This window comes from Pristis pectinata, chromosome 27 (assembly GCF_009764475.1).
Source record: "Pristis pectinata isolate sPriPec2 chromosome 27, sPriPec2.1.pri, whole genome shotgun sequence".
In the NCBI taxonomy this organism is placed as follows: Eukaryota; Metazoa; Chordata; class Chondrichthyes; order Rhinopristiformes; family Pristidae; genus Pristis; species Pristis pectinata.
In genome coordinates, this window is record NC_067431.1 from 19,593,708 (window position 1) to 19,616,989 (window position 23,282).

At 41.4% G+C, this 23,282-nt stretch overlaps 2 protein-coding genes across 2 annotated transcripts in view; one reads left to right on the top strand and one right to left on the bottom strand.

The window, feature by feature from the left end:
• The window catches only part of LOC127583642 (coatomer subunit delta), a 33,549-nt gene extending 26,132 nt beyond the window's left edge, over positions 1-7,417 (top strand). Inside the window, exons 6-10 of the mRNA XM_052039832.1 lie at positions 1,654-1,819; positions 3,452-3,599; positions 4,996-5,104; positions 5,636-5,840; positions 6,773-7,417. Of these exons, the coding sequence (XP_051895792.1) occupies positions 1,654-1,819; positions 3,452-3,599; positions 4,996-5,104; positions 5,636-5,840; positions 6,773-6,862 (718 nt within the window). The 3' untranslated portion in view covers positions 6,863-7,417. The remainder of the gene's footprint in view (positions 1-1,653; positions 1,820-3,451; positions 3,600-4,995; positions 5,105-5,635; positions 5,841-6,772) is intronic.
• A 3,719-nt stretch (positions 7,418-11,136) lies between these two features.
• LOC127583589 (interleukin-18-like) lies at positions 11,137-22,892 on the bottom strand. The gene is made up of 4 exons (XM_052039711.1): positions 22,880-22,892; positions 19,030-19,182; positions 13,071-13,228; positions 11,137-11,340 (listed from the first exon to the last, which is right to left on the bottom strand). Exons 1-4 carry the CDS (start codon positions 22,890-22,892, stop codon positions 11,137-11,139), a joined length of 528 nt encoding a protein of 175 aa, XP_051895671.1.
• Between the last annotated feature and the right edge of the window lie 390 nt (positions 22,893-23,282).

Consider the following 23,282-nt stretch of genomic DNA (forward strand, 5'->3'; position numbering starts at 1 on the left):
CCTGTATGATTAATAAAGAGTGGAAAATTCTGTCTATGAATATGTATTCCTCCAACCAAAACCAACTAATAATCTATCACTTGCATTTCCTACATGTGGATTCTTCCTGTGTGGAAATTGACTGTGAATGTGAAATAGGTCCTGAAATTGAAACTAGAATTAGTCAAATGGCCACTCAAGCCTTAACTGTTGTTCTGTAAGTTCACTGGAGATCCTCTACCTTGTCCATCTTTATCACTTGATTGCCACATCTCTGGAGTCTCTTTCAAGAAAGTGATTTTTTTTTGGCTAGTAACTGAGCATCCACAGTAATAAAAACAGAAAATGCAGGAGACAACTCAGCATGTCGTGCAGCATCTGTGAAAAGAGAAGTATTTAACATTTCAGATCCCAGATTCTTTGCAAGAAGTGGGAAAGAGGAAATAAGTTTTTCAGTAACAGAAGGTGAGGGAGATGGGTAGAGTAAAAGGGATATCACTGGTAGGGTGAGACCAAATGTACCAGTTAGAAGCAGCATGCTTCTTCCACTGTATAATGTGTTCTTAATTGCAAGGCTGTGGGACATACCTAGTGGGCTGGTCTATGCTAATAAAAAATGAAAAACTGAGCCAAAATGTTGACTGGCAGGAATAACTGGTCCTGATACAGGCAGAAAGAGTTTTTTTTTCTTTGTCATATACACCAGAGTACAAGGAAATTCCTTGTTCACATAAAGCTCACAAAGTAAACAATATGCATGGTAATAGTAAATGCAACAATAAATACAATGACAAGCATCAGGTAGTGCAAAAAAAGGGTGTTGACAACAGCTCAAGCTTCAATGAATAGTTGGAGAATTTGATAGTTTGGAATTTGTCCAATGGATGATGAGGTGCTGTTCATCAAGCTTGCGTTGGGCCTCTTGTGACAGTGCAGAAAGTTATGGCTGGATTAGAGTTGGATGGTCAATTAAAGTGGTAGGCAACTGGAAGCTTGGGTCACTCCTTCAGACTGAATGTAGGTGCTCCACAAGGTGATCAGCCCATCTGTATTGCTTTCTCCAGTAAAATGGAGATCACATTATAAACACCGAAAGCAGTACACTAGATTGGAAGAAGTGCAAGTGAATTGCTGTTTCTCCTGGAAAGATTGTTTGGCTCCCTGTACAGTGGGAAAAGAAAAGGTGAAAAGACAACTGTAGTTGCTTGGGAAAGTGTCATAGATGTGGAATGGATGCTAGGATTGGAGTTGTGAAAGAAGTGACCCTTTTGAAAGGAGGGAAATAAGTGTTTCGTTGAATCTTGTTAGAGCTGGCAAAAATTGTTAAGGATGATCTGTTGAATGCAGAGGCAGGTGGGGTGGAAGGTGAGAACCAGGAGCATTCTGTTCTTGCTCTGTTGCGAGCAGAGGTATAGGAGATGAATATGGTCACTATGATAGAAGGAAAGTCACGGTTAAGGAAGAAAATCCACAGTAATCTAGGGTCAAGAATTCCAGGATCACCACTATTTTCTATACTTCGGTTACATTTAGTTTGTGCTGAGATGCTACATAAAGGTAAGTTTTTTTTTGCCTCTAATGCTGTAAATTAGTCTTCTCTAATCATAACTGAAGTTACCATCATAACAGTATAAGATCTTCATAACTGGTGTATTTTTCTTGCAACCTATACAGTGTACATCTGAAGATTGAAGAGAAGATATCATTGGTTTGTGGCCGGGATGGTGGCTTGCAAAACATGGAGGTACATGGTATGATCATGCTGCGAGTTACTGATGAAAAGCAGGGAAGAATTCGCCTTCAAGTGGAGAATGACGATAAAAAAGGAATTCAGCTACAGGTAAAAGTAATAATATATATGACAAAGCATCTTTTAATCATTTGTGGCTATAGGGTTGGTGTCCAGGTCAGTTTGACTGTCATTTGATCCCTTATGGAGTTAACTGTTAAGTCATCCAAAGTAGCTGCTTTTCATATTTGTATATCACAATCTTACATTTGGACAAGCAATTTGGCATCAAGCTTAAAAGGATGTGTTGATACTCTACATTTTAGTCTGGGGTAGATCTTAATCAGTGTCTTTGTGGCACAGAGGCAACCAGGTTAAAGGGGGAAGAACTCCAGGGCTTGGGGCCTTTGCAGCTGAGGGCACAGTCACACACAACAGAGCAATTAAAATTACTCTGGGCTCAAGACCAAAATCGGATTGCAGGCAATTCTTGAGATTGGAGGACTAGAGGAGATTGGTTGAAATGGAGGGATTTGAAAATTATGATGCAAATTTTTAAAGTTGGGTTGTTGCTGGGAGCCATGGTAGGTTTAAGAGCACAGACCTGGTGGTTAGATAGAAATGGAAATTAGGGCATGGATGGCACTATTTCGAATGACAGAAGTCATGTTTGAGGACAGCAGATTGAGAGTGTTGGGATTGTTGAATCTTAGTATGCGTGAGGACGAGTAGCAGATGAACAGAGGAAAAGAGCAAAGTCAAGTAAACTGGTAGGGGTAGGAATAGAAAATTATGGAGCAGATAAGTTGTTGAAGCTCACCTTTGAGTCAGAAACATCAGCAAGTTTGCAAGCAATTTTCTTCACTCTCAATCAGACAGTGGCAAAAGGGCATTGGTTTATTGGGGACAAAATATATATCCAGGGAATAGTTTTCTGAAATGACCTCAGGACTTTGGGTTTGATCTTCCCAAATTTAGTTGCATGAAGAATCTTTTAGTCACATGGAAAATCCTTTGGTCAGAATGAGATGTCAGACAAGAGGACTGGCAGTTTGGAGCTTGTGTAAGGATGAAGAGGGATGGTTGCATAAGGGTACATGTGGAAACTGAAGCTGTGTTGATTGAAGGCTTCACAACGTGGCATGTTGTTGAGAAGTGGGAGCCTAGGATTCATAGCTCCAACTGTATCTGGTATTTCCAATGTAGGTGATCTTTCTGGCTACAACTGGGTAGTTGAGAATAGAACCAAGCCATTCCATTTGGCTGGTCAGTAATGCAGCAGTGGAGGAACACGTGGTAAGCCACAGCAGCAGCTATGGGCAGGTGTGGGGGGATATTTTACCTCTGCCAGACTTGCACAATGTTGCTAATGAATTTATAAGATTTTTTTTCCATACTGGTTGAAGAAGAAACACGATTAGGAGAAATTTGGTTATGGAACTGCTGGAAAGTTGGGAATGATGAGCAAAGACTTGAGGCTTTGGAAAGAGAAGTTGGAAGCAGGATGTTTGTTTGCAGGGTAGAGGTGTCAAATGTTTTTCAAAAAGGGCGATAGCATCTTTTTTTGAAATTGGTTCTGATGCAAAAGAGCAAACATGACACAAGGTAGTGAATAGACTGGATTTTCTGGGCCTGTATTAAACATTCTTCTCCCTGACTCCTGGTTGAGCGATCCTTTACCAGAATGCCAAATTGCATTATGGTCAGGATATTTGGTTTTCAGCTCTTTTTTTTCACATCCAGACTCATCCAAATGTGGATAAGAAGCTTTTCACTACAGAATCGTTGATTGGTTTAAAGAACCCTGAGAAATCGTTCCCTCTGAATAATGATGTTGGCGTCCTGAAGTGGAGATTGCAAACTACTGATGATGCCTTTATTCCCCTCGCCAGTAAGTTTTGAAGTCTGTAATAGCAATGACTGCATGGGCACCTTCCTATCTAGCAGAAGAAAATGTTCTAAGCATTTCCAGAAATTATCATCTTTTTGCCTTTTAACTGTAGAATTCCTTTGGTTCCATACTTCTCCCCTCTGGCATCTCACTTTTTGATAGAGCTTCTATTCACCTAGCCTTATTCCTCCTTTTGTGCCAAGGTGTCAAATTGTGTTTGAGAGTACCTAAGATATTCTGTATTTAAGATGCTATATAAATGCAAGTTATCATGAGGTAAACTAAACACTATTGTTCTGGGAAGCAGAATTTGAAGAGGTCACTTAGTCTTCCAGTGGCTGATTTATAACTACAGGGGCTGCCCAGGTTCGGAATGACCTGACTTATGGAAGTCCAATTTTACACACATACTCCCATACAATTTTAACAATATATTGCGAGTTACTATAGCAAATGGACGTTTCTGCCTTTGGGAGAAATCAGCTTACAGACAGTTCCCAGGAACAGAACCCTTGGGTAACCCAAAGAGGGCCCTGTAGTGTGATTTACTACAAATTGCTAAAAACTGGTAGCCTTTTCTTTTGCCTCTTGATACAAAATTGCGATAATAATAAATCCATCAACAAGTGTTAAGTGTAGAAACCTGTGCAGTTTCTGGCAGTTTGTTATAACTTGCCCAGGAATAGTGAAAACTAATTTTACTTTATCCAAACATGCAATTTACTATTTTTACATGTTTAGAAGAAGTTATAATCAACATATTTATTTGCAGGAGAGAAAACAAAATCTAACAATTAAATTTTAAAAGTTTTATTGTATCAGATTTGAGAAGAAAATATTGGTCCCTAAATGCATAAATTGAGACAAAAGACAATGCAACATTTCCTTGCAGTTCCAGCAATCACCAAATCTCTGACTGACTTCATGAATCTCACTTACATTCTCAATCATCCAATAATTCCACTTTAATTATGCACTTAGTTGCCTAAATCCCACTTGATATCCACCTGCCCTTTTACAGTCCTCTTTAAACCTGTTTCTGGTATTCTTTTAATATCACTTCTTTGGCTCTGAGTCCTGTTTTATTTCAGACACTTAATGAAATACTATCCCAAAAAATGAAAAGTGATCCCAAATTGTTCACTTCTCAGGGTTTAATCAATGTTGGTTTTCTGATTATTGACTAATCAGTACAACAGTAAAGGTACACTTTCAATGGAGGTGATGATTCAGATCTACTTGTTTTCTATAAATGCTCTGAAGAATTAATTGACCCAATTGGGTGGACAGGCTTGGACAGCTTCTGTTTCAGCATTGTTTTGAAAGGCATGTTCAAAAAGTTAAGGGATTGCCATTGTCTTCAAGGTATTTTCATTGCTTTCTCTTTCTGAATTAGTTAACTGTTGGCCTTCAGAGAGTGCTACCGGCTGTGATGTAAATATTGAGTATGAGTTGCAGGAGAGCAGTCTGGAACTAAATGATGTGGTCATCGCCATTCCACTTCCGTAAGTTTTTTGTGTGACTGCAAATATCTTTTTTGTTTCTTCTGATTGTTCTCCTGGTGATACCTCAAGAAACAGCATTCCTGTTACTTCAGTTTCACCAATGAAAGTGCGTTGTCTGGTTTTAGGACATTTTAGAGAAGGTGAAGATATTTTGTAATGCTTTCTAAACTTCAAACCAGTCAGATGGCTAGTGGTGACTGTACATTTTGGTGCCTCCGTATTGGAAAAACTGCAAACACTCAGCGGGTGAGGCAGTATATTTGGCGGAGAATGAACGAGGTAATTTTTCATGCTGATGACCTTTTGTCTTGAACTGGAAATTCTCTTCCCAGATGCTTCATTACCTGCTGAATGTGTCAGCACTGTCTTTCCAATTTGCAATATCTTAGTTTTCCATCTTATTATTTAAGTTGTTTTGTTAATGTTATTGATGTTACAGTGAAGGTATCCCTGACATTCAAGCAACAGTATAAGTGAAATAACTGTTTCCCTAGTCCCACTCCACTGAAAGTTCACTTCTGTTGTACCTAGGGCTGGTCCTGGAACTCTGTTAATTAGCGAACTGGAAGGCGAGTATCGCCATGACAGCCGGAAAAACATACTCGAGTGGTGCCTGCCAGTCATCGATGCCAAAAACAAATCTGGCAGCATGGAGTTCAGTTTTGCAGGACAGCCCAATGATTTCTTCCCAATCCATGTGTCCTTTGTGTCCAAAAAGAACTACTGCAATATACAGGTACGAACTCTGATATTAAAATGCCTTACCAATTCGGGAAGACTTCTTTGGGTATGTCTTGTATAGAACATAAGTTGTGTAGAATTTGTGCTGAAGGAGTTTTTAGAATTCAACTGATTAGGTTTAGTGGAGAAGCTATTGGACCTTCAAAAAGATTAATATAAATCGGGCAATTTTCCTAATTCTCAACATGTATTGATCAAGTACATGTAAAGATAATGCTACTGTATATTCTGGATTTCTTATGCATGGTTAAGTTTATTAGACCAGCAGCCCAGGCATTTGGGCTCGTAACCCAGAGAAGCAATTTCAAATATCGCCAAAGTAGCTGGGGAGTTTAAATTATCTCAGTGGTGATGATGATTATTGCAAAACCCCACCGAGTTCACTAACTTTTAGAGGAAGAAGTTAACCATCCTTGTCCCGTCACCCTTCATGACTTCGGTCCCACAGTAACATGATAGGCTCAAATACAGTCTGACCCAGCACATGGGAATGGGCAATAAATGCTGCCTATGCCAGTGACGCCTACATCTCATGCAGCTGATATTTAGGAAGCATTAAATTGAGCCTTATGCTGCTGCTGCAACAACATGACCGTAAAACCAAAGATTCAGTGTAACGTTGCAAGTTTAAGATTAGTGTCCATTTCTGGAATCTAAGGAATAAATTGAACTCTCCCCAATAAAAGTTATCTGAGCAAGTGTAAAACCTGCTATTTTCACTTGGTGTTACTAACCAGTGGTGCCCTTTTGTGTGTGGGTAACGGTGATTGTCCTTGCTACCTGTGTTGAGATTTGCTGCTTAGGCACTGAAGTTAAAGAGCCATAGCTGAAGTAACCAGAAGCCATCTGATGGGCACGTGTCTACTGTGTTTTGGCGAAAAGTAGTGCAATATTGGAAATGAAAGTTTTTATCCTCTTCATCCACAGGTGAGCGGAATAAATCATGTTGACAGCAACAGTCCAGTGAGGTTCTCCCTGGAAACCATGTTTTTGGTTGACAGATATGAAATACTGTAAAATCAACACGCAAGAAACATCCAGAGAACACGAGAGCAGATATCACTGAGCTGCATACAAGAACGAGACCATAAACTTCAAAAATAAAATTGCACAGTGTATAGGGGAAAGTTTCTGACTGCTTTAACAGCAATGTGGTTTATTATCTGTTGTCCAAACATGCTGACTATTCTCAGATCACAAAAGGAGTTTGATATTAATACTTTAATTAACCAACAAGTAAATACGTCTTTGTTTTGGAAGGAGGGGGTGGGAGGAATGACATTTGGTAGCATCTACAGCATCTTGTATGTCAACCACAGCACCCTTTATTCCCTATTGTATTGCCTCGTTGGCTGTAATTATCATTTTAGGCCTTTTTTTGTTGAATTAGTTTCTAAGGTGAAGTGAATTTTTTTTCCTTTTCCTTTTTGTTCCTTGATTTGGATGAAAAAATGATCGAAACAAATTTTGTAACCCTGTAAAATGTATGAGGGAATATGACAACATTCCAATGTAAAAAGACTTAAAAAAAAATGTAATCTTTAAGATGATTAAAAGTATATTGTAAAACAATGTGATGTCGCTTTGTTTCTCTGTGGACACAGGGCTAGTCGTAACTATAACTGAAATATTCATAAGATATCTTTATTAGTCACATGTACATCGAAACACAGTGAAATGCATCTTTTACGTAGAGTGTTCTGGGGGCAGCCGCAAGTGTCGCCATGCGTCCGGCGCCAACATAGCATGCTCACAGCTTCCTAACCCATACGTCTTTGGAATGTGGGAGGAAACCCACACAGACACGGGGAGAACCTACAAACTCCTTACAGACAACAGTAGGAATTGAACCCGGGTTGCTGGCGCTGTAATGACGTTACCCTAACCCCTACACTACCGTGCCTGCTTGAGGATGGAGGGAAGTGTGATTAGGTGTAGTGCGCATACCTGAAAATTGCCTCTAAACTGGGGTGCAGTAGGTGGTGGGGGTGAATTGGACATGATCTGGTCAATGTTGTGACAGCCAGGGAGTTTAAATTTTCATTACTTTTTACTCCAGAATTATGAAACTACCAGACTGGCAAATAAAATCCACTGGTTCACTTTGGAGAAGGAAATCTGATTTTACCAAGTCTGGGTAAGTCTGTGACTCTGTACTCACAGCAAGGTGATTGGCTACTAATTGTCCTCCATAAGCCATTTGGTTCAAGAGGGATTAGTAATGGATATTAAATTCTGTTCTTGCCAACAACATTAATATCCAAATTAAACAAGTTATTTCTTGACTGGAGTCATTCCAAGTGATCCTGAGAAGCAGTAGTGTACCAACCTGTAGAAAGTATGGGGGGGGGGTGGTGGTGAGAAAGAACTGAGCAAAACAACTGGAACAACAGCTGCTGTACCATCTTGTAGTGCATTGTTGTACTGGAAACAGGCTTCTGGAATATCCCCTCAACAGCTCTAAGCCAAAAGTTATGGGGTGGGGTGGAAGGGGGGAAGAAATGAACTAAAGGACTACAGACTTTAAGGTAAGGCAAGATGAAAAAATTGAAAGGTCTGTCCAAAAAAAGACTGACTGACTGACTGCATGGATTAGCTTTCCTTAATTTCATCCTTTTGTTAAACTAGGTTTGGTCAAGCATTTTTCCCACACAATTCATAGAATGTTTAGATAATCACATTCCATTGAATCAGTATTTTGGCAGCAAGTCAAAATCCACAAGTATTCTTTGAATTGTATAACAACTGTCAATCTTGATGCCAAAATGTTGCAGAGTTGGGCATTTAACGTAAGCATTCAGTATTACCTGGACCTTCCCAATCATCTCTTTGACATTTGGTTTCCTTCATCACTTGAGGCTCTTGTGCATATTTAGACCCCTTCAGGACATGAAGGGCTGTGGGATTTACCTGCATTTTAAATTGTACCCAGGGGAATTTTATAGGGTGTCATTCAGATTTTGCAAGTTTCCAGAAGGACTTTTATGACTAGTAAGTACTGCTAACTATCATGAGAGGAAACTTGTCAGATTTAAGCCATGCACCTGAGTTTCAATACTCCTTGCAGAAGTTTTAAAATTAGAATAATTGCATTTAATGGTTCTGAGAATTTATTGGCCTGAAACATGATTCTCTGTTAATATTCTGAATAGCTAACATCCTGGATGGACTGTCCCCATGGCTCCAAGTACTGTCAATTTACAGGAGAGGAAAGAAATCTGTGTTCTATGCATGGAAATGAGCTGATATAATATGTTGGCAGTGTTTAAAAGAGCACTTGGAAAGCAAATTTAAGTATAGTGTGCCTTATTTGATTAGAACCTTGTGTCTTCTAGATCCAGTGCTTTCTGTACTTAATCAATTTTCTTTGCACCTTCTTGGTTCTTGCTGAGCTCCACCTATATAATAGATCATGAATTTTATTTTTCTCCCCCAGCGCTGCAGTTGCTTTAAAGCTGTTCGTCTCTTGACATATGGTGAAATATCATTGACCTGATGTGCTTGTAAATTTGTTTCTTTCTGCAGGTACCGTTGAAGGTACTTCAGAGAGCTGATACTTGCTTGTTTCCCTCCTGTGTTCAATTCTTGTTTGTTTGTTCAGCTCTGACTAGGGACGGGTACCTGAAGTATTGGCTCTTCACACGTGACTGACTTGCTGTTCCAAGCATTTTTATTCATATTGAGGTACACAAATTGACATAAGGCAAGGTTTCACAGACACATTTTAATAAAAATGTTGGGTGAAGAACAAATGCAGAAAATAACACTGTGTTATAATATTGACTGCAATTCAACTCCAAAACCTATCTACTGAAGGATTTGATTATCAAAATGTAAGCCATTTTTAGATGTCAGGAAAGCAAAGTGTAATTCAAGAACTTGGATACACTGGCTTTGTATTTTTCAATGATGTACATTTTAAGTTTCTCAGGGCAATGTTTGAATAATACTGGCTGATGTAGGAAGGCAAGTTCTCACAACCCGGAGTGTTATAAACAATCAGATAATTTGGTCAGTAACCACATTGGTAGAAAGACAAACATTGCACAGAGCATTAGAGAGAATACTGGTCCCTCCCCATGTTATGGCAGGTTTTAATAAAGATCCCCACCTGCCTCTGTTCCAAAGGAAATCCCATCCTATCCAGTCTTTGTTCATGAATTTTTCCTGCCCTGGCAACATCCTCAAGTCTCATTGGCATCCTTTCCAGAGAAGCCCCCTCTTTGTAATGTGGTGAACAGAACTAGGTGCTGTACTTGAGTTGTGGTTTAACTAGTGTTGTACAAAGTTCCAGCATAACCATCCTGAGGGAAAGTGTTCCTGTATGCCTTTTCATTGACCTCTTAGTTCCTTCATACTGTTTGATATCCTCCTATTTGCTGTGTATTCCCTTGCCTTGTTGCACCTTCCCAACTGAATTACCTCCCACTTCTCCAGATTAAATTCTATTTGCCACTTTTCTGCACAACTGGTTAGACTATCTCCATCTTTTTGCAGTCCTAAGATTTCCTCCTTGTGGCCAACCGTACAACCAATTTTTGTCTATCTGTAAACTCTATCATGCCCCCAATATTTCTATTTCTATTATATAAGGAAAGGGATTGAGGCCTTTGGGATCCTACTGGTAAATCTTCAAGCCATAAAACACACCTGTCAACCATTGTTTCCTGCCTCTGTGCCAGATTTGCATCTAATTTGCTCTTGTCCTCGGATCTCATTTACTTTTACTCAGACTCACTTGTCATTACAGGATCTCATCAAAAGATATGCTCAAATCTAGGTTCACCATCTTGAATGCCCTGCCCCCATCAAATCATCTAGTTACCTCCTGAAAAGATTCAGTTAAGGCAGATAGACACCATCTCTTAAATCCATTCTCAATTTCAATGATTATTATGTACTTAAGTATACATATACTCTAAATGGTTTATACTACCCCTCAATTAATTCAATTGATTTACCAATCTCCATATTTAAATTAGCTGAGCTGTAATTACTTAGTTTATCCCTTCCAACATTGTACCATTGTTTAAAATGTTAGCATACCTCTGGGATCACTTCTAAGCACTGACACAAAAATGATGGTCAGAGTCTGTGATTTTAGCAGCTTAGGATATGTATCATCAGTCCTTGACGAGTTATACAGTTTACTTAATATATCATTTGAAAGACGGCATCTCTGACAGTGCAGCATTCTTTATAATTCCACTGGGAGCAATAATCTAAGCAACATCTTAAATGGCTGATTACTAAAGCAGGCAGAGTTTGGATATCAATACAGGATAGGAATCTTATACTTTATCCAAGCAGACAGCTATCATTTCATCGTCATTCCGCTCAACTTCCTTCAAAGAAACCGTGTTATCGTTTGCAGTACACAAGAACCAGCCACGTGCTGATGCAGATTCAAATTTGTAATATTGTTCATCAAAATACTGCTGGAAAAAGATTATGTTCTTCATACTCCCTTCCACGCTAATTGGAGCATTGCCTTCCTAAAAGCAAGAGAATTTTTGTTTAGAATCACTTCGCAAAGCAAATTGCTCACTTGTCCTGAGTGGTTTTGAGTTAAGGTTATATTTATATATTGTAACTTGTCAGAACTGTATTCTGACCTCAACCCCTTTGTGCAGTAGTGCATCAAGGTCTTGGTAAATAATAGAATCAAGTCCATCTCTGCAACAGTTTAGGGATTGTGAAAGAAACAAAGAACGGAGAAGGAAATAGAATCATAGTGTCATACAGCATGGAAACAGGCCCTCTGGTCCACGCTGACCAAATTCCCATCTAAGCTCGTCTCATTTTCCCCTGTTTGGCCCATATACCTCTAAACCTTTCCTATCCATGTGCCTTTTAAATGTTGTTAATGTAAATATTGTGAATTAAAGTCAAATCAGATAAAGGTAAAGAAATAAAAAGGACAAAAAGAGAAAAGACAAACTGAAAATACAATGACAATTTTTATATTTATGTGCATGAATGCTGTAATCCCTACAATTTCTCCACAAAGATCCACCCCATTATGTTTCCTTGGTGCATCGATGACACCAGATGAGGATCTGGAACTTACAATTTCTGTCTACTGGTAGAAGTGTTAAACTGCACACCTAATTTCATTTTTAGGAGGAAGTCAAGCTGAAGATATGAGGGAATAATAATACCCAAATAAAATGTGCACCATCCATAGCAAATTGAATGTATTACTAGTTGAACTTGTGTGGCCCAACAGTAAATTCTGCAATTTCAGAGAATAAAGGAACACCAGTGCAATTTATACTCAAGTATAAAATCACATACTTTACCCATTTTACATTTCCATTATTGAATTCCTGCATTATAATGGAACATTAAATGTTCCAGTTATATCCTATATAGTTCCTTCAGTGCAGGAGATAGGTGTTACCACTGTATGACAACCTTACTTGGCTAGTTTCCATAATCAATGTGAACAAAAACTTATAACAGAAAATTACATCATATACATGCATTGTTTGAAATAGGATAAAGTAAACTATGATTTCCAATGCAAAGCACAAGATCTCTCACATCTGCTCTGTTGTTTAACAAGATTTTGGCTGATATGATTGTAAGTTCAATTTGGCATTCCAGTTTATTCAACGTAGCCTTTCACCATCTTACCTCTAACTGAATCTATCTACGTGTTCCTTAAAAATATTCACAGATTTTCCTCCTGGTTTCACTTATAACCAGATCTTACACTATCTTAACTCTAACCAGCCCATTGTAAAGTCCATTGCAGGTATTACTTAATGTTTTGAGTAATATTTTCTTGAAATAGTCCCAATCTTTTTTTTAAAATGAAAGTTACTTTAAATCTCTGTTTTCCACACCCAATAATATGCAAACTGGTTAAATTTCCAGCTCTATCGGCAGCAGACTAAATCACTGACATTTGGGCTTGCATGATGGATGGTAGAAAGCTATGGCTTAGAAACATCTTCAGTCAATACAGGTGATTGCAGAGGTACTTTGGATGAGTGATGTCTTGTTGTGTAACATCCTTCAATCTGAAACTTCTAATTCTGTACTCTTGTGTAGTCTTTCCCCACTATTAGCTCGTTATTCAGCTGCTTAGATCCTAAGCCCTCGAACACGGTAACTTATCTACTCTTCCGACAGTTAATTTTTCCTTGATAACATTGCTCTGAAGTACCCATGGACATTTCACTATTAGGTCTGCTAAATAAATGCAGGTTGTTTTTACCTTAAATTTCAAGACTTTTCTGTTTCCTTCCTCAGTACTGTACATGTGATAGACCAATCCATTGACTGTAATCTGGAACACAATTGGGATCCCTTTTGGCATTTCATTATACACCCGTGTTTTGTAGCGCACCACACAAAAGTTTATGCCATCATGATCTGTTAAAAAAATCAGTGCAACAGCTGTTAGAATTGTGTAGAGTCACCATAAGGCATAGACACTGCTTTATAATTTAGAACATTTGACTAAAGTGATTATTTTTCTTTTCCAAAGTTTATGGCAATAAAACTGCTTTTCTACTTTCTAAATTTCCCCCTCACTCCAGCACTGTCACTCTCTAACTATTGTGTGTTGTGGAAAGCTACATACGTATATATAATTGACAGTGGTTCTTTGTTGAAATAGCAGTTTATAGAATCATACAGTACACACAAGGAACCCAGTGTAGCTGAATTAGCTCTTTGGAAGAAATATCTTAGAACTTCACAACCTGTTGTTTCCTGAACCATGCACTTTTCTAGCATCTAACTCATTCCCTTTTGAAAGTTATGAAAGAATTTGTAGGTACCACCTCTTCAGGTAGTACACAAAATCATAGTAATTCACCATGTAAACAAAAATCTTTGTTCGATTCTTTTCTCCATAACCTTGAATTTGTATTATCTGGTTACTATCCCTCCTGCTATGCTACTCTTACTCCATAAGGTCCTTCATAGTGCCTCCAATAACTCTCTCCTTAACCGACTCTGCTCTGTGAAGAACAATCCCAGCTTCTTTGACTAAAATCCTTCATCCTTATTCATGGTTTTGTACATCTTGCCTCCAAGGCCTTGACAAGATTTTGGCCCCTAATGTGTGATGCCAGAATTAGTCTCAGTCAACTATTGAATCATAGAATTGTAACTGAAAGTAGATATTCAGCCCATCAAATGAATGACAACTCTTGTTGAATAATCTTGTCATATCTCCTCATCTGACCCAGCCCTAAGATGAGAAAGTTATAACAGGGGAACGCATGTTGTCATTGTCATGTTCATCTTCAGAAAGGAGACAAGTCTGACTATGGTAACTGCAGAGGGGCTCCTAACTTTTGCCACAGGGAAAGCTATTGCCAAGGTCCTCAACTGCCTCCACCCAGTGGCCAAAGATCTGCTCTCTGAATTGCATTGGGGATTCCATCCACCTTGTGGCACAGTGATCATGATCTTCAACATGTGAGAACTGCAAGAAAAATGCAGCCAACCACTGTACTGACTATATTCTGCATTCTATTATTGTTTTTCTTTCTCCACTACCTCAATGTACTTATGTTTAGAATGATCTATCTGAATGGCATGCGAATCAAAGCTTTTCACCATATCTCTATACACGTGACATTAATAAACCACTATCAACTGGGTTGGACCGTGTATTGCTTTCCTCAAATTGTTTGCCTATAAAAATTCATCTCCATTTTACCTTTATTCCATGATAGCATGCAAGCCACAATCCTAACCAAGGGCTCAATGACAGAGGTAATGTTGGTGCAGACTGGAGTCCAGCAAGACCATATCATTGCCCTGATGCTTCCTTTCAATCTTTCTCTCCACATCTCACCTCCCACAAGTTTCCTGTGAGAGTGAAGCTAATCTTCAAAACTAGTGGGAAACTTATGGTGACTACACACCAGATCCAATGTGGAACCTCAGCTGTTGATTTGCAATGTGCAGATTATGTTTGAGGCTGAGCTTCACACCGTCGTCAACTCGTTCATTTAATCACATGAGAGGAAGAATCTTGTACTCAAGAGAAGGGTCCTCTACTAACCTGACCTCATTTCACCATGCTGCCCTCCTACAATAAAAATTCACAACGAGACTCCAGAAAATGTGGACCACTTCTCATATCTCGGGATCCACCTCTCTGCAAAGGCAAATCGATGGAGAAATTCAGCCTGACTTCATTGCCCAGTAGAGTTTTTGATCAATTGTAAAAAAAAGTGTTTGAAAATCGAGATCTCAGTCTTAGCACAAAACTCGGGCACCAGTGATCCCTGTCCTCCCATATGGTTCTGAGACCTGAACGACAATAGCAGATATTTCAAGGCACTGGAAAAAGACACCAACATTAACTCGCAAAATCCTCCATATTCACTGGAAGCATCAGCAAACCAATGTCTGCGTCCCCTCTGAGGCCAGTATCCATAGCATTGAGGCTTTAATTTCATTCACTGAACTCCATTGGGCAGATCATTGACATTCCAATGCCCAGCACCAGACTCCTGAAGCAGACACTCTATTCCCACCTTGGTCACAGGAAGAGGTTACCAGGGAGACAGGGAAAAGGTTTCAAGGAATTGTTCAAAGCCTCTTTGAAGAAATGCAACATTCCCACTGACTCCAAGGAATCTCTTGTCCATGACCACTCAAAGTGGAGAAGCAGTGTTGAGGATGGTATTGAGAACCTCAAATACATGCATTGGGAACACACAGAATGGCAGAAGGATTTCACCACTTCACAAACTGCCCACCAGCCCAGTCCATCAGGCACCTCCTGCACCAGTTGTGGAAGAGGGTGCACATTGGCCTCATCAGTCACCTCAGAACCCACAAACAAGTCATCCCCAATCCAGAGAGACTGCCTAAGATACCGGAGTAAAGTCAGTAATTTATATTAACAAAGGCACCTCATTTAAAAAGGAACATACATTGTGTAAAGTAACATTTTTAGATTGACCTTCTCTACAGAGGCAGACAGACTTTGACAAATTTCACATTGGAACAATTTATCAACAACGTCAACGTCGAGTTTATTGTCCTTGGCACAAGTTGCAATGCAAACATCCATTGAAACAACACTCGGAGCACTTGGTGAGATGGTACAATTCTTAAAGAGTTACATAATATATTAGCCACATTATTTACAAAGAAGGTAGTAAATCTTTGGAGTTCTCCACTAGAGAGGTCCACAGATGTCCAGTCACTGAATATATTTAAGGCAGAAAGAAGTAAATTTTGAATTCTAAGAGAATCAAGGGATGCAGGAATTAAGTATGAATGCAGAGCTGCTGATGAATTTTAAGACTGGTAGAGGTTATGGATAGGGATGGGCGTAGAGTACAAGGCTATGATAACAGAGAATAAACAGTATTTCAGAGAGAAAAGATATATTCTGAGTGACAGCATGTCATTGTCATCATTGGTTTTCCCAAAAGAAGCCCTATGCATGTAAAGTGACTGCCTAAACTACCTTTTCAAGATCTTCCATCTTAAAACATGTCACATGCCATGAACAAATTTGGTCTTGAAGTAAAAATCCTACCATGATCAGAATAAACATCAAACCTGGCACCCTGACCACATGAAGCTCCAGAGTCTATCAAGCAATACGCTGCCTCCACTTGCTGCAATGCTGCTCTGCTGAAGGCAAGTACTTTTCTCTCTGAAATTACTTTCGTTTGTTGTTTTTGTTGTACTCTACTGGGCAGGTGTGCAGTTATCTAAATGCAGAGCTCTGTTACATATTGTAAAAAGTGAATCCCAGGAAACCAGAAGTGACTGCCAATCCTTTTAACTAGAAGTTCACAAATATTAACAGACTTCCCTCTCTGCAAGACTAGTGGGAACCTGTGATATTGAGTCATAGATTGTGTGGCTCAGAAACAGCCCCTTCTGCTCACCATGTCTGTGCTGACCTTTTTGTCCTTCTACACTCATCCCATTAGCCGCATTAGGACGGTACCCTTCTGTGCCTTGCCTATTGAAGTGTCTGTCTAAATGCCTTTAAAAGCAGTAATTGGATTTGATTCCACCACCCCCTCTGGCAGCACGTTCCAGATATCAACCACCTGTGTAACAACTTTCCGATCCACTTTAAAATTCCTTCCTCTCACTTTAAACCTATGCCCTCTTGTTTTTGTTACCCTTTATCATGGGAAAAAGGTTTTGACTATATATCCTACGTCTCTTATATTCGTATACACTTCTATCATATCACGCATCACTGCCTTCACTGCAGGGAAAACATACCCAGCCTACCTAATCCTTCCCCATAAATAAAGTCCTCCAATCTAGGCAATCTTGTGATGAATTTCCTCTGCATTCTCTCCAGTGAAATCACAACCACACAGTGTGACAAGAAATTCACACAGTACTCTGATAAGTGCAGCCTGACGGAGTTTTGTAAAATCGCAACATAGCATCCCAAGTCTTGTATTCTATGTCCCAACCTATGAAGGGAATAATGCCATATGCCTTCTTCACCACCCTTTGTGTTGCCTCTTGGTTGGCTCAGGAATGGGAAGGTCATGAGATTACAAAAGAATTACAGGGTTGTGAGAGGTAACAGAGGCAAGAGAGGATGAAGTGAAAAGGGGAACTGAAATCAATGAAGGATTTTTGATTCCTTTGGTTCCTCTGTGAATGATTTTGGTTCAGACTGTGGCTATAGGATGTTGGTTGATTACAAGGAATGTCCATGGTGAAGATAATAATTTAGTTAAAATCTCACATGATTCAGTACATTCAAACTACATAAAGGTAAGTTGGATATAGAGATGGACACTGCAATCAGCTGATGGGGTCTGAGGGATACAATTGTAGCAACCAGACTTTGGGAGGATACTCTGCTGCCTAGGAAGAGATGTTGGAAGCCAGAGAACAAAGGGGAACAGTGAAGGAAGGTCATGTAATCGATGCCTGGTCAGTCTCAATTGAGAACAGAGCTAACTGAGAGAGCTTTACAGCCCTGCGGACTATCCCATTGTAAACAGCTCACTGTGAGCTTACGGGATAAGTAGCTAATGGTGTTTGGGACCTGACGTCCTGTGGAAAAGGACATATGGCAGATTGCAAAGCTCAAATAACCATTCTGATAAACTTAGGAAACAAATGGTTAAAATAATTGTAGGATAGTACCAGCAGCAATTTGAAGAAGTTAAAGAAACACATACTCGTACGGATAAGGATCAGAATTAAGGCAGTATAAAGGCAATAAAGAATTAAGCAATGTTTGGGAGGTATGTGAAGAAATGTATAAAAGGTTGCCTTACAAGATGACCAGCAGCAATGACTCCAGAGACCAACCACTGAAGAAGATGACCTCAGAGAACTCACCAGGATCAAACCCCGGTCAGGCTCAGCAAGAGTGGATAATATCTGAATACAGGTAGTGGGTATGAAACTAAAGAGTTAAGTGATTGTTTGAAACCACATGGTTAACCTTTGAATTATTTGAATCTATCGTGATTAATAAAGAAGTTAACTGTTAGGTAACGTCACTATCTGGTGTGTTTTTATCGTGTATTGTATTTAATTGGCAACACAGTCAAAACAAAAGAACACTTGAGGAGAAGTGTTCTTATACCCCAATGTGATTTGGAAGTCTTTGCCTGAAAGAAAGTTGCAGTCAGATGCAGTAATAACTTTCAAAATGAAATTCGATAAATGCTTGATTTTTTTCATTTTTGGTATCATCAGAAAAGAAAAGTGAAGTTGGACTAATTGGATAGATCTTTCCAAAATACTTTATAAAATTATGTTAATGAGAGGCCTAGATAGACAGCCTGTACCTTATTCCCAGTGTCGAAATGTCTAATACCAGAGGGCATGCAGAGGGCATGAGAGTGGATAATTTCAAAGGAGATGTGCAGGGCAAGTTTTTTTTACACGGAGAGTGGTGGGTGCCTGGAATGCGTTGCCAGGGGTGGTAGTGGAGGCAGATACAACAGGTGCTGAAGAGGCTCTTAGCTAGGCACATGAATATGCAGAGAATGGAGGGAATGGACCAAAAGGGATTAGGTGTCATTAGCTTAATTAGTTTGGCATAACATTGTGGGCCGAAGGGCCTGTTCCTGTGCTGCACTGTTTTATGTTCTAAATAGCTGGCACTGGTAGGATGTCCAAAAAGGCTTCCTTCTGTTTCATTCTACAGAGCGAGTTCATATTCAACTGGTTTAAATATGATAAGAGGTTATACAAACCTGTTTCTGATTGAGGAGATAGATAATGTTCAAAGACTGCCACAGGTCCTGTCCTTCCATCAATATGAACTTTGAGAATCTCATCATTTATATTTTTGATAATCAGCAAGTGGTTTCTTTTGCTATACATCCTGAAGCAATCAGTCTCATCCCCTAGTAAGAAAAGACAAAACAATGACAAGACCTAGCATTAGTTGTGGTCAATATCAGGAAAACAAGCCCTTAACTGCATGGAGCAACACACACAAAATTTTGTGTGTCATAGATGCTGCCTGACCTGCTGAGTTCCTCCAGCACTTTGTGTGTGTTGCTCCAGAGTCCAGCATCTGCAGAATCTCTTGTGTCTCCGTAACTGCATGAGTCAAGATATTACCTTTAATTAGTCGGTCTCAGGATGATGGTGGTGAGTGGCTCAATGTTAGTCATGCAAATGCAGTAACAGGGGGGATAAAATAGAGAATGGGCATTGAATCTGTCTGAGAAACCTTCTCCTGCGCTCCTGAGAACTGCTAGAATCTGGATCACTTGCACAATCTAGTCATCTGTTCATGCAAGGGTATTATTCCCAATAAGGTGCCTCACTGGGGGAGAAACATATGTAATCTTCTGTATTGTGTATTAAACCATGACAAAGACCTAAAGAAACATTGCTTGTTTTCTTTTTCAGGATGATGGGAGAGTGTGGGAGGGAGTTCTGTGGAAGTGGCCAGGAAGGTCTCCGGATCTGTGGATTAAGCCATGGCACAAAAACCTAAAGAAACGTTGCTTGTTTTTTCCTCAGGAAAATTCTATTCTCCAGATTTATGACTAAGCAATCGAAATGCTTTGCTGCAGATGATTCATTCTCAAGTCTGGTTTGTTCATATACATTCAAGCAATAATTCCTTCTCTCAGAACTAATGTGGCTGAGGGCACGTACCACCAGACTTAAGGACAGCTTCTACCTCACTGTGATAAGACTATTGAACGGTTCCCTTATACAACGAGATGGACTATGACCTCACGATCTACCTTGTTGTGACCTTGCACCTTATTGCACTGCACTTCCTCTGTAGCTGTGACACTTTATACTGTTATTGTTTTTACCTGTACTACCTCAATGCACTTTGTACTGACTCAATGTAACTGCACTTTGTAATGAATTGACCTGTACAATTGGTATGCAAAAGTTTTTCACTGTACCTTGGTACAAGTGACAATAATAAACCAATACCAATACCAATACCAACGTCTCCCAAGGACTCTGCGTGTGGCTTCCACAGGAACCGAGACTGGCAGGTGGCTAGAAGGTGGGCAGATGTGGCACTGGTGTATGGCCAGGAATGGAGCCAAATACACAGTGGGGAATAGAGGCAGCTGTGTTATAGGGAGCTAAGGCCTGGAGTTTGGACCTGATTGTGGGCAGAGAGGTGGGGGTGTAAAGGGTAAAAGGAGGGGAGAGTGGTCTGTGGAAGTGGAGGTAAAGATGGGGTCTCTGGGAGGGTAGGGGAGGTGAGGGGGAATGGGAGGGGTCCTTTGGGAGGGGATGTGAGATGGATGGGAAGGGAAGTGAGGCGGAGTGGTAGGTAGGAGAGGAGGGAAGGGGACAATTGAGGGGGTGGGGTCTGTGGGAAGGGAGGGGAGGGGAAGGAGGGGAATGGTGTCAATGGGAGGGAGGGGAAGGAAGAGGGAGGTGAAAGAGGAGTGTCTGTAGGAGGGGAAGAGAGAGGGATAAGAGGTGGAGAGTGTCTATAGAAGGGGGAACTGAGAGGGCAACTGGGAGTGTCAGTGAGGGGGAGGGGTGTCTGTAGGACAGGTCAATGAGAGGTGAGTCTATGGGATTGGAGAGGTTGGGACGATAGGAGAATGGGAGGGAGTTCTGTGGAAATGGCTGTGGGGGGGGTCTCTGGATCTGTGGGAGGGGGAGAGGAAGAGGGGCCTGGGGTGGAGGAGTAGGAGGGGCACAGGTCTGAGGGGGAGCGAAGTGGAGGGAGCTGAGGGGGAAGAAGTCTGTGCGAGTGAGTCCTTCAGAGCAGGCTGTGGGAGGGCAGAGGTCTGTGGTGAGCTACGGGAAAAACAGAGCTGGGAGGGAAGTGGAGGACATGGGTGGGAGGCAGGGGGGAGATGTTCAGGCAGTGGGATAGACTCTCCTCCTCTCTCACACACAGGGAAATTCAGACACAACCAACTCTACTTTTGGTCTAATATCCAAATTTTGCAGAAAAGAAAGTTCATGCATTGTACTTTATCAAGTCTCTTCTGCTTATCTGCTAACCCATATCTTGGCTGACAGACGGCCTCAAACACGCAGTTTCCCTTTTTAAAATCCGTTTTGAATTTTGTTCCTCCCAAAGACGTTATACCAGTGGGGCATCAGGGTGCAGCATTTTCCCATCTAAGGATGTCATTGGAGGGGGGGGGAAGGGAGAGAGAGGGGGGAAGGGAGAGAAGGGGGGAGGGAGAGGGGGAGGGGGAGGGGCAGGAGGGGGAGTAGGGAGGGGAGGAGGGAGGGGAGGGGAGGGGGAGAGGGGGAGTGGGGGAGGGGGTCGGGAGGGTGGGGGGAGATGGGGGAGAGGAGGGAGAGGGTGTTGATGAGAGAGGGGGATAGGGGTGAGGGGTAAGGGAGTGGGGAGTGGGGAGGGGTCCCAGTTGGAGGGGGAGGGGGATGTTGGGGGAGGGGATGGGGAGGGGGGAGTGGGGGGAAGGGGAGCGGGGAGAGAGGGAGAGGGTGTTGATGAGGGAGAGGGGGGATAGGGGTGAGGGGTAAGGGAGTGGGGAGGGGTGGCATTTGGAGGGGGAGGGGGATGAGGGGGGAGGGGATGGGGAGAGAGTGTGGGGAGGGGAGGGAGGGATGGCAGAGGGGAGTTGAGGGGTGGGGAGAGGAGGGAGTTTGGAGGGCGTTGGGATGGGAAATGGGTTCAGAGGGGGAGGAGGGGAGGGAGAAGAGACAAGGGGTGGGGAGGGGATAGCGAGGGGTATGGGTGGAGAGGTTGTGGAGGGGTGAGGGGAGGGAGGGAGGGGTAGGGAGGAGGTTAGGGTAGAAGGGAGGAGGTTAGTGTGGAGGGGAGGGGGTGGAGTGAGGGGAGTGGGATCGGAAAAAAATCTATAGAGAAGGGATCGATAGACAGCAGGAATACAGAGAGAACGTGCAAGCTGACGTGAGGAGAAGACCGGAAAGCTGAGAGCAGGAGATCAGATGCGGGCGAGTGGACAAATGGAGAAGAGGAGAGAGAAGAACATGTGGGAAGAGACGATGTCGAGGGAGGGACAGGCACGGGATCAGGCGGAGGCACCGCGGGAAAGGAAAGGGGGGAGAGAGGAGGGGGGGGGACCATTAAATATTGTAAAGGACTCGCGGACTTTAATGAGACCCTCTTCTCGCAGCTTTCGACCCCGCTTGAAAATCTCCGAGCTACGCTGTGAATGTTGCGCTCCAGTAGGATGTTTAACACACAAGGGCTTATTTCCTTCCTGGACTTAAGAAGTTTTGTGAATCAGCATTGCTAATAAGATCTTCCGCAAAACTGCTGGGTTCTTTAAAGAATGAACGATGCGTACTTTGTTCTACAGCTGTGATCAGAATTGGTGATGCATTCTTGAAACAAACCATAAAGCCGCACGTTTGAAGCGAAACGGCAGCCTGACTTGTCATCAATTCGCAGCCTGTCACTGTCCCCCGCAGCCCACCCTCAGGGATTCGTTCCGTGCAGTCGAGCGTTTCCCACTTCCCCCCCAGTCAGGTGGGAAATGCTTTCTCGGATTCATTCGCAGTAATTCTGTCCCGTTGGAAATGACGGCAATGCTCACGTTTCTAGTCCCCGAGAAATACTTAAAGAAATTAATAAAGTCAAGAAATTTAATTCGAACTCACCCCATAACGACATCGTTGCTGTACCTATTACTTCTCTGGTCAGTAGTGACTGCTTTGACATGTGCCGGGTTGGTTTTGAAATTGCAGTTAGTCCCGCCTCGTTTAGTTTTGAGTTCTCTTTTCCTTTTTCGAAGCAATCAAGGACGCTCGAAAAATTTGGTAAGGTGGTTTCTTTTTACTGCTGAGGTGAAAAGGGCAAATGTGGTTTGTGAACAGATGCAGAGTTATGACCAGCAGAATATTGCTGAACTTTTACATTTGTTAACAAAATCATTGAAGGGAAGACAAACTAGGCTGAAGATGTTGGGATCTGGGGGGAAAAACCATTGGAAATCGCAAATTGTAAGGACTACATCTCATATTCATGCTTGCAACCCAATGGTATGAATATTGAATTTACCAG

Bases quoted from the DNA above. Each gene is read 5' to 3' on its own strand.
- LOC127583589 (XM_052039711.1), bottom strand. The intron at 13,229-19,029 runs GTTTGTATAACC...TTTTTTTAACAG, and splicing joins ATCTCCTCAATCAGAAACAG to ATCATGATGGCATAAACTTT. The intron at 11,341-13,070 runs GTAAAAACAACC...TCTTGCTTTTAG, and splicing joins GAAAAGTCTTGAAATTTAAG to GAAGGCAATGCTCCAATTAG.